General features: G+C 35.3%; 1 protein-coding gene across 6 annotated transcripts in view; it reads left to right on the top strand.

Moving 5' to 3' along the window:
- The window catches only part of LOC117291346 (77 kDa echinoderm microtubule-associated protein-like), a 75,747-nt gene extending 71,705 nt beyond the window's left edge, over window positions 1-4,042 (top strand). For all 6 annotated transcript variants that reach the window (XM_033773002.1, XM_033772996.1, XM_033773025.1 and 3 more), the window contains 2 exons: window positions 245-375; window positions 947-4,042. In XM_033773002.1, coding sequence (XP_033628893.1) covers window positions 245-375; window positions 947-1,072 — 257 coding nt within the window. In that variant the 3' untranslated portion in view covers window positions 1,073-4,042. The remainder of the gene's footprint in view (window positions 1-244; window positions 376-946) is intronic.
- Window positions 4,043-12,353: the final 8,311 nt, after the last annotated feature.

The following is a 12,353-nucleotide window of genomic DNA, read 5'->3' as shown; positions in this document are numbered from 1 at the left end:
ATTAAACCAGACCTTACCTTTTACTCACAGTATTGTAACTCGTTCTTATTTAGCGTTTTTTTTTAATTGTCTTGTTTAAATAATACTGTTTATTTTTTATATTGTAATATTTTTGTAATATGTGCAAACCGGGGTAATGATTTTCATGCTGGCATGCTGGCATGATGAATATTTAATTGATTTGATTTGAGTTGATTTGATCGTTTGAATACTAATAACTGATTGAACTGTTTTTGACTGGCAGGGATCTGGCAGGAGGGAAGTGACGGTACAGACATCAACACTGCCTGCCGCTCTCACTCTGGTGCAATTCTAGCTACGGGGGATGACTTTGGCAAGATTAACCTCTTCAATTATCCAGTTATTCAGCCCAAGGTAGGACACCAAGGGGAGAAACTTTGGTCTTGTGGATTGTTTTGCACAATTTTGAGCCTTGAACAGTGCTTTGAGTTTTGGTTATTTACTGTTCGGCAGCTCATGAATGGGTTATTTTATTGGTGCAATCTTACACTTTCTATTAGCCTTCAGTCTTCAGCTTTGATATTTTGCAGCATTCGAGTGTCTTTATAAACTGATTTGGGGGCTATATTTCTCTATGCAACTATTATTAATTTTGGTTTTATCCTTACACGGATCTGTGTAAGCACTGTATACTCTCCCGGGTTCTGTGAAAACAATCAAAGGCCGGTTACTCGGGTTAGATTTGTACCCATGACCCTTGCAATTCTAGAGCAGTGTCTTACCAACTAGACTATCGAGTATAAAGTGCTTTCAATCATCAGTGTAAGGGTAAAATCCAAATTACTGTTGTTTATCCCTGATGCAAATTTAACATCTATTATATGCACTTATTATTATCTTGCTTTTAAGTTTCATCATCATTTAGTTCATTATTACTTCCCTGTGCAGAATTTGAAGTTTACCCGTCTTATCTTTCTCATTTCAGGCTAATCACAGTGGCTTTGGTGGCCACAGCAGTCACGTTACTGCAGTAGACTTCAACAGTGACGATACCCGTTTATTCTCCACAGGCGGCCGTGACATGTCCTGCATGCAATGGAAGGTGGTTTAAAAAACCACACACCAGCATTCAGTGAAAAGCTCCACGTTTCAATATCGTCAGTTTTCGATATTTTAGAAGAAAAAGAAAACCATTATCTCTAGTGTCTTTAATTTTCTCTCTTTCCTGTGAATGACGAATGGTGAACAGTTGTCCCTTTTTTCTTTCTCTTCTCCAAATCGGAAGTTTAGGATTGTATTCATCAGTTTTTAGAAACAGTCTTCACGTTTTGTCTCTGTACTGAGAGTTCTGCTAGTGTTTCTGAATAATCTACTGAGTGTTTGCACGGAACTTGTGTAATAATTTATCAAAGAGTACACTGCCAACCACACAGAGGCTAGTGTATGCAATCTGAAACATTGGAACGTCCTAACCCATCAAATTCAGCGCACTTAGAGATGCAATGCTTGTCCAAATATTCAATCTTGTTTTCATTTTGTATTTATAAGATTTCCAACTTGACTACAATTATGGTCTTATCCACATAGGTAGTTAGAGTTGATCTCTTTTGATTCAAGACAGAAACCCTTAAAATCCTGTCCTAGAAGGTTAAGTTTTTCCGACAAGAAAAGAAGGGATCAAAGTCCACATTTCTTTGGAATTGACTTAACCTCAATAAAATAGGTCGATGAAGTTGACACCAAGTGTGCAGAATAAAACATTTTCCTTAATCACAACTCCAATTATAGACGCAAGTAAAGTTTACATTTAATAGATGGGTAAAATATCAAAATTTTGAATATAATAATAATAATAATAATAATAATAATAATAACAACACTGATAAAATCGATGTTTTCACTAATTTTGTTTTGCCTTTTGCCCTTTTTGTGAGGGGGGGGGGGTGTTGATAGAGAAATGGGATCAAAGGCAAGTACATTAATGGTACATGTATGTCTTAAGTAATTACATTAATATGTGTTTAAGATTGATCCAGACCAGCTGATGGTGTATCAGAATGTTGCACAAATTACCACAGAGTAACTACCACCTTATACCTTTCGTTTCAGATCCCATGACTGACAATTATCCACTTCCAAGGTCTGTGGTTATTTGTTGCTGATAACATATTATTTTGGGCTGTCAGCCTTTTCAACAATTTGATCAGGGTGTTAACTAGAAGTAATTTACAGAAGGAACTATCACGATTGTGGTTTAGAATGATGAGTTATAGTCATGACCAGAATCTGAAATTCTGCTGGTGACTATCTTCTTAAAACACAGAAGGGAAAATTTCCCAGACCAATGTTTTTGTTGTATTCTCAAACAAAATTATTTTGTACTTTTATTACATTACATAAATTGCGACCACTTACAAAGTTGTCATTAGTTACGTTTCACTTTTTATTTGAAGGTCTCGCTTGTATAATTTGTTTTCATTTTGAAAAATCTGCATTCAAGAATTGTTTTTTTTTGTGACAAGGGTTTTTATATTTGGGTGGTATTCTGTTCCATGGAGTAAACATTTTGAATAAATTTTGTTAAAATTAAGAATGATGCAAGGAGAGAAGTCTGAAGCAAAAGAAAAAGGAAAGAACGTCAGAAAAGAATGTATGAAACCCATAAAATCACATCCATTTAAAAAACAAAATAGAATCATTTCTAGGACATGAAAGTACACTGAATAATTTAAAGTCTTCACTTTGTGTTCTGTGGAAGCGCTTATATACTGAAAACTACACCAGTTGTCACTGTTAATGTTAAACGTTTGTCTTTCTATGGGTAAGGATATTTTGCGCTAAAGACATATGTATTACGATAAAGCAGTCAAGAGTAGCAAGTAGTCTTTTTATTTAATGATCTAGGAAAGGTCCGGGTGGAGTTGGTCGCTCGTCTCAGGTGGCTTCTTATGCTTTAAGTTTGAGAATTTTGTGCTGGGACTGTAAAGGTACAATTATTTTAGTCATATTTTGCAAACTCTTGCTCAACTAAAATAGTAACTGGTATTTTTGTTTCTTCCTTTATAGTTTTGGTGCCGCTGCACCTTTATGGAAATTTGGTGTGTTTTTCATACTTTGCCGACACATAATTTTGGGGGCAGTTTTTTGTTATGATTTTTTTAATGTACACATTTGGGTCAATTTAAATTATATATTTTTTTTCTCAAAAAAGTGTATTTTATCCATTTTGATCATTCTGATTTAATCGTCACCTAAAATGTTCAGATTATTTGGATTTATGAAGAGGGAACCAACATTTGTTTAACATGTGTATCATGATTATGTGAGCTTTGTGGAAGTAATATTTGCACCAAAAAATCAGGAGAATGAGACGGAGTTTGTTTAATGCAACACCACCTTCTATCTTTGAAATTCACTCACAAGTTATATTTCATTACTTGATGCTAAAATGTCTAATTTAACTGATGTCAGCAAATCATGTCCGAAGCAATTGTTTGCTTATGCTTTGTCAATAACTTATGTATTATTTAGGAGATACCATGGTTGGGTCTTGACTGCCCTTTGGAATATAAAGCATTTAAAATGTAGAAATAATTATTAAGACTATTTGCTGGGTCCATTTTATTTCACTGTGGTTAAGTTGTCACAATTTGGTGAAGGGCAATCGGAGACCTTGCCACCATGGCATTCGGTTGAAATTCAAAGGCTCCCTAAATTCAACTGATATTTTTCAAAACCAAGATTAATGAAACTTAGATGGGACTTTTACACCAATTACAAAGTAAAAGATTACTTTGCATCGTGGATTTATCAATCGTATAGTGACAAATCATGTAACCCAAAATATGAGCCATTCTTTGAATGTCAATTGAACGGAAAATAACCAGAGTGTAGGGCAGTTACATTGGAGTTCAGGAACCCTGAGTTCGTAATGAAAGATCCCATGACAAAGCATTTATTGTAAAATATTTACATTGTATCACTTTTCAGCTGTATTTTTATGTGAAATTTCACAGTGAATCTGTATTTCTTTATGGACGAAAAATAAAATATCTACAATATAAAAACACCAGAAACACGACTGTTGTGAAGAATTTGTTGTGCTTGATTTGAACAGTATAATTTAGGAAAGATGCTTGGACGAGAAATTTCAGACTTTTTATCTGAATTCAGATTTTTTATGTCTTGTACATGGTAAATAAAATAGTGATTTTCTTGAGATTTTACAAAGTCATGCTCTATGATATAGCGGCCTATCTCAGAGGTTACTGCTCACAGAAGCTCCTTGCAATCTTTAACTCCAGAGGTTGCCACAAGGTGGGAAAGACAGCATTTCAGAGTACCTGCTCAAATTTGGATTCTGGTTTCAGAATTTTTTGTCAGCCTTGAAGATAAAGACGGCCTTTGTTAAACTTTGCTGACAAAGCTAAAATCATGACCAAAATGTTTTGGCCACTTGACAATAAGCATACCCTCCCCAATCCCCAGTTCAATGTCGTTAACCCCAGCAGGAGCACATTAAGAGCAAACATTGAACGACAGCTAGGGACCCAACGAGACATGGCCATGCGTTTACGCAAAGTAGAGTCCATTTTGACAATGTGTTTGCTGTAAAGTCAACAGCACATTTCTTTGCATTATGACACTCTGTCCAAATATACAAAGTGCTTAGCAGGGAATGTGGTAGGACTGATTTGTATACAATTTCTTTCCAAAACTTACATAGGGCCCAGAATTCCATGGCTCTGCTTTCTGTAAGCGATAAATCATCACGCTTACAGTAGCAGAAACATCCCTCTGTAAGCCAATTTCACAAGATAGTGTAAGGAATACTTCGGAGCGTGGTGTGTAATACAAGTTGCATTGTATACAAACCTACATTGTATGAAGTTATAACGGAGAGTTTCCTCAACTATGGTATAATGACCATTGTCAAAAACTTTGTGTCATGTAAAAACAAGTGCATGTACTTCTACTGCCACAAACGCTTTGGTTTGCATAAAGTTACTTTGTCCCCTTGTCTCGATGTTAAAGGAATTAGTCAAACTGAAACGAGTCCTTTATGCTTACTATCAACCTTTATTAGTCACATTACTCTGTGTACATAAGCAGCATCTATTTATAACATACCACCATCATAATTCAGAAGAAAAAAAACGAAAATTGCACTCAATTGTTCATCAATCTACTAAAAAACAGTTTCTGGCTACAAATTCTGATTAGCAGACTCTGTGAGACTTGCCTATGGTAAGGACCACTCGTTATAACTGCATCATGATGACACCATCGGCTTTTTATGTCTAGTATCCTTACTGGATTGGCCAGAATACTGGTCTTTGACAAATTAGGTGATCATCGGTGCCTTTAAACAAAGTTTTTATTTCAACATCTCAGATAAGTAGGATTTGAAACTGTGCTTGGTGGATGAGAACCAACCTCTTCTCAAAAGAGAATTATGCACACGGCGTCAACGCAAACCAATCATAATATATAAACAAAAACTGATCCGAACTTTTCAGATCAGTTTTTCATGCTTTGAAAAAAACAGCTATCATGCTTTGAATCTCTGCATCATAATAGGTAAAGGTTTGATGGATGAAAATGGGTACAATTTACCTCATTTTCTGTAAAATAAAAAGTTCAAAGAAAATTTATACTAAAAGGTTTACTTTATGGCCTCTATGTTTACATCTATACACTTTGTTGAATTAAATTTTAATAAATCAAATAACCTTTTTTCAATTACTGCTGCACACCTTGTCTTCATTTAAAACAAAATAGCTCCCGTCTATTGTTGGTGTTTCTTTCAAATAACAATATTAATAATAACTAAGTATTTCTCATAGGCTATATAAACTTCCAAGACGTGCATAAAGAGCGATATTGTATATAAGAAACAATGGCAATCAATTGCAAATATTAAGTACAAACTGAATAACAACAATTCTAGAGTTATATTAAAAATAATGTGAACAAATTGAGTCTCCATGGACAGACAGATTGCCTTGACTATTTTGTGGCAAGTCTTTCCAGAGTGAGGCCCAGCATATGCAAGGCAGCCAATCCCCCCATGAATTGTCCCAGTCCTGACACTTGTGTCCTTTAACAAGACACTTAACCATTTCTTCATCCTTCAGAGGTGTCGTAAAGCCGTTGGTCCGGTGTGATGTGTTATGCATGTAACACTTATCGAAAAGTGTGTCCTGGTTGGATTGGCAGCATATTGTCAACCGTTACTTGGTGTTATGTAAAAGGAGTGAATTCAAATATAGTCCCACATACCTTGCAGGAAATACTGTGTGTTTTTAAACGAGCTTTGTGTCCTTTACACGCTATATAAATTATAGCGCTATAAAAATTATAGCGCTATAAAAATTACAGATTATTATAATATTACTATTATGAATTAACGATACAAACATGCAATGTTGTATTTGATCAGAGCAAATGAGACTGGAGGATTGTTATGCATTATTGACATGAGTGTATTAGGACTCTTTGATTCAGGCGGGCAGAGAGGCCGATATGAATAAACAACTTTCACAGATAAATACCAAGTAAAAGGTAATATTTGCTTTCTCTGTCCATTTTTCCTTCTTGTATGCCCAAATTTTCCCCACCGGTTTTGCCCAAATTAAGAAAGGCAGTTGTTCCCCCAACAGACCTGTGGGTTTTGCCCTTGACCCTTTAAATTAACATTACATTTTTAGATGAACAAATCATAGATACAATTAAAACAAGTTGAAGTTATACATACGTAAGTCTTTGATTTTGTTTTGCAAACAGCTTTCTTCATATATAAATATTGATTAGTGTATGTTTTATGATTTGGATTATTTTAAGGTTTAGGCACTGAAGGTAAACCAGACTACATTAAAAAAACAAGAACCCATTACAGTAGGAGTCATGGGTTAAATAAATTAATAAAATTTGGGCAATTAATACACAAAAATATCAAGTAAATATACGTAGTTACAGCAGATAAATCTTATATTCGCATACAACATATAAATCTACTGGTTAACACTTAACACCACAATAGCTTGCTCTATATGCTTCAGCTCTACCTTCACTACACAATACTACATCTGCTGCCATAATTTCACTTGACCCCAACCCCTTGAACGGCCGTAAATAAGATCTAAGGAAAATCACTGTATCTTCACACCCGGAAGTAAAATCAACTAAAATTCAATAGAAACATGGTTAAAAATGTCTGTATTATGGTCCCTGGGGGAAAAATAAGCCGCCCCTTCTGTAAAAATGTATACATGTATTATTATTACACCACTGTGCCACTACATCGGTAATGTACAACGACAATACACATTCAATTTACAAGCTTTTACCGTTGTTTGTTTACGTTAGGTTGAACTATCATTGGGCCGTATTCATAAAAAATAGCAATTGCTTTATCTAGGCTTTTGCTTACCTCTTTATACAGATGTAAGATGTAAGCAAAAGCCTAGAAAAAGCAATTGCTATGTTTTATGAATACGGCCCATTGTCTCTGCATACACGACATGAAAACAAGAGTCATTTAAAGGAAGCGCAGCGCATACCTTTTGTAATTGCAGCTGTTGATAATAGATAACATTTTGAGAAACAACTCCCTTCAGAGGAATGTGGTTTTAGAAAGAGGGATTCCAAATATTTTCAATCTGCGAAATGTTCTCATACATGAACTGTTCCTCAGATTGTGGGTTACTCTTCCCGAGTGGACATCACCGCTCAAAATTGTTCGGTAATATCTCAAAAACGCCACCATCCTTTGAAATTAAATTTGCACGAGTTGGTTTTATTGAACTGTACACATGAATAGGATTAAAACAATTCCAAGAACTAAAGGTAAACTTTGTTTGCCATTCATCAAATTGTATAAAAATAAATCTTCTTCGCATGAATAGTACACTGCAAGTTAATTCAGGCTACTGAAATAAACAAAATATCAGTAGTATGGTAAGTATTTCCGAATATTTTATGATATGTCAATGATTTCAAAGGGCTCTCACACACATGTACACACACACACACAAATATACAGACAATACCGATTATTTATAAAGTAAGTGCTACATACTACATTGTTTTATACAGAAAGGCTAGGAATATGATTTCTTTTATTTTCTAAACAAACTTTTCAAAATCAAAAAATCACCTGTAAAGAGTGATCACATGGACACAAACAACATTCCAATGGCTCAAGTACACAACAGACACAAGAAAAGACTGGATGGTGCACAGAAGTGTATGTGACTAAAACAAACGACATATTCAAAGCCTGAAAGTACAGCAACATCAACTAGAAAACCACAATTGCATCCAAGCAACTTCAACTTCAACATGTAATTGTTTTTCTCCCAGTATAACTGTAACACAACTCCACATCACATAGTACACACTTAATTTGACCAGTAAACCTTTAATATTCTAATCTAAACTTGAAATCTTCAATGCTTGCTCAAACTCAGTATGGAGAAGAATCACAAGCACCGACACAAAACAGCAACTTTTAGACATTTCACCAAATCATGACTTTGAGTGGCCAGTAACTATTGACGGTAACCCGTGGCTGAAGGTAGTTCCAAATGTAATGCAAGCTGGTCCTTGCAACCCCTTGCATTTAGCATCTTGGCAACAAGTTTATACACACCACAAAACAAGTTAAAATCTACATAACAGTAATACACATCTTCTTATTATCCTAGTTGACACAGGCTGACACAATGCCACAGCTTGAATTCATCTGTGATTCGACCAGAAACGTTAGCAAAATTTGTTTCTGGATACCAATAATTTTGTAACCAGAGCAAACTGGCAAACACATTAACTTTCATAACATTAACAAATTGGGCACATCAAACTCATTCAAAATTTAAGCACACCAGACCCATTCAAATACTGGGTATATCGGACCCACTCAAATATTGGGCCCACCAGACTCAGCCCTAAATTGGGCACACTAGAACAGTTCACCAAACCCACCAAAACACAAGTAGGAACTTGACTACAGCTTAGATCAAACAACACAAACACAAAAGCAAACCCAGCTATTTGAGGCCTTAACTGTAGGCCCAAAATTACACAAGAATTATTATTTTATACATTCCCCCTTGTTTTCCTTTCTTCTTTACCTGCGCTTTAAGCACCTTATTAGTTGGATATTGTGCATTACAAATATTCCTCATTATTATTATTATAACCATGCTAACAAAATATCAAATGAGGAAATTCTTTCAATATCATTTCAAAAACATATGTACCGGTATTGATAAACCAGTTTTTTAACACAATACAAACATGTAATAGAACGACAACCACTTATACTGACTTCACAGGCGCCAACAGGATGCCTATTACAAAGCTAACTGCCTGGCAAGTACATGAATTTCATACCCAGCACCTAAAAATAACACTAGGTAAAATTACCTAAACGAAATGGCCCTAATAAAACATCAATATAAAGCCTGTGTCTGACAAATTTCCACCCCAACAAATTGAAAAAACAAAATCCTATCTCATCTTAGATGGAACAAAACACATTCCTTTCCCGATTAATCCAAAGATCAAACTATTTACATCATCTGCTTTGATAAATTTCCTTGACATTTGCCTGCAAACAAAAGATCGTAATTAACTGTACTGCCGCGGAGTCAGTTCTGAATTGGTCTCAACGTTTCATTTCATAACTGACTCCGCGGCAGTACAGTTAATTACGATCCTATAAGCTAAAAGTAGTAGTCCAGTCTCATTTCTATACCATCCGCCCTGGTAGTAGTTAAAAAGCAGGACAGTTCTTTTCAGAACTGAGAAGTCTCCCGAACCTCCGATTATCTACTTCGCGACAGTAGAATAAAGCAAGACAGTTCCCTAAGAACAACTCTACCTGGCAAGTAGATACACACATGGTGTTACCGCAAACCAAATATACATTAATACCTCACCACGCAATGCCTCAAATCCTATATAAGACTATTTTTGTCTACATCATATATTCAACAACTTTTTTCCATCAGTTTTGTATTCTTCTTCTACCCTACAGACTACAGTGACGTCACTTTCTTACAAAAGAAAGCCACAGAGGCCATGACCTCAAAAGTCTCCGTGGAATTCCAGGCCTGGACGTATATATTTTCATTTATTTTAACCACTTCACATCGGTATTGTAGTTATCTTTAAGAAAAATTGGACAGACTTACAACCAACTTTTTTCAATGCAGAACTTAGAGTGTTCCTCATTTGTTTTGCGGACAGTTGGCAGCCGAGAGAAATTTTATCCACTCGCACTTTCCATTGGGTAGCATGAAAATTCCAGAACTAATTACGAGAACCTTTGTCGTCTTTCCTTTGGCAAGTCAGGGTTTCATTGTGTCAATGACATTTTCAAAAGGAAAACGATAACTCAAGAAGCTCAAAAAGTTCCGGAAAAAAAAAAAACTGCAGTTGGGCACATAATTTGTCTTTTTCCAACGTGAGTGAAGTGGTTAATTAATCAATATTTCTCATTTAAATTAAACATCCCATCAAGTTTTTGTGGGAATCATGTTAAAAAAACAACATTACTCTGCAAAAACAAAACAACAAGTGCATGGTTAGTTTAAAGGCAGTGGACACTATTGGTAATTACTCAAAACAATTATTAGCACAAAGCCTTACTTGGTACTAAGTAGTTGGGAGAGGTTGATAGTATAAAACATTGTGAGAAACGTCTCCCTCTGAAGTGACGTAGTTTTCGAGAAAGAAGTATTTTTCCACGAATTTGATTTTGAGACCTCAGAATTAGATTTTGAGGTCTAGAAATCAATCATCTGAAAGCACTAAACTTCTTGTGACAAAGGTGTTTTTTTCTTTCATAGTTGTCTCGCAACTTCTACGACCAATTGAGCTCAAATTTTCACAGGTTTGTTATTTTATGCACAAGTTGAGATACACCAAGTGAGAAGACTGGTCTTTGACAATTACCAATAGTGTCCAGGGCATTTAGTGTGACTTTTGCTAAACATAAAAAAAGTGCACTGGTTTTGTGCACAAACTTTACATTAAAAACTCTATACCTCATCTTGCCCCAGTAGTGCCATTACCAAATGATTAAGCAAGGCTTTTCACTGGGAACAACGCAAGCATTACTCGTCAGTTGATTGAACAGACTTGCCAATCAGGGGCGGCTGGTCAGGCTAGTGCTAGGCCATGCTTGATTAGCTTGGTGGTAGCTGGGCAGGCTTGAGCGAGGTGCAGTTTGTTACTGACGACTGCCTGGCCAGAGATGTCTGTGATTAAAGCTTTGATCAAAGAGGCTCTTTCAAAACATCCTTACTTTCAAAGAGGAATATATGCTTAAGTAAAAGTCAAAAAGTATTCTTCCCTTCTGAATATATAAGAAAATGTGCAGGTGTCTTGAGCAGGACTTTATAGTTTAGTCAGGAAAAGATTGGTTGCTTTTAGCAAATAGTTGAAAAGAAGTTAAGTTTTGATGTTTTCTGTATTGATTTTAAAAGGAAATCTGTTTACAAGGAAGATAAGTTCTGATGTATCATACAGAGAAAGTTCTAGAAGAATGTATTGATGGGTACGGAGCTCAAGGAGTGCCATTCCACATATTGAGTTACCAACATAATGGATGGCACTCCTGGAGCTCCGTAGAAGAGGACAAATCAAATGTAAAAATGATTTACTGAAATTTCCAGCACTTGAGACTTAGAGGGGGTTATTTGAAGAATATATAAAAGAATTTGTCATTTCGCATGTTCATATCATTGTTAACGTTTCCATTTTAAAAAATCGATCACAAAAGAAGCTTTTTAAGCCTTCAAATTCAACGCATCTCCTGCCACTGAACTTTTTTTCTTGTCACTTTCCTTCAGAATCTTTGTGAAATTCATCCAAAGGACAAATGAGGGGAGCGGTACCAAATAGTTTCTTTCTTAAATAATAATAATCACAATGAGAAAGGTTTTGCACTTATTTCTCACTGAGATTTCAAAAAAATCCAAGCAAGGACAGCATTTAAGAATATAAGAACATCAAGACTTTTACCGCTTCTCAAATTCTCAAGTTTTTCCATCTCTTCATTTTTTTGGTTTCTGAACCAAACCATCATGTTTGTTGAGTACTTTTTGTTCCACACAAAACACAATGTACAAAGATTTACATTAAACTTACAAGGTTTGAAGATACCAATGGTAGAAAGCTTCCCTTAAAATATTTTTTGCAGAGGCGCTGTAGTTTTTGAAAAATTAGTAAAAAAGTCACGAAAAGACAAAAACTACTTAAGCATGTAAAACGTATTTACCAGTCATGGTATTTATACCACAGCTTGTAAATACGTACTAAAATTGAGACACACCTTGTAAATTTTAGCTTTATTCATTATACACCGATGTATGTTGAGAAAA

This window comes from Asterias rubens, chromosome 1 (assembly GCF_902459465.1).
Source record: "Asterias rubens chromosome 1, eAstRub1.3, whole genome shotgun sequence".
In the NCBI taxonomy this organism is placed as follows: Eukaryota; Metazoa; Echinodermata; class Asteroidea; order Forcipulatida; family Asteriidae; genus Asterias; species Asterias rubens.
Note: the sequence above shows the minus strand (reverse complement) of the source record. Positions and strands in the feature narration are given on the sequence as shown.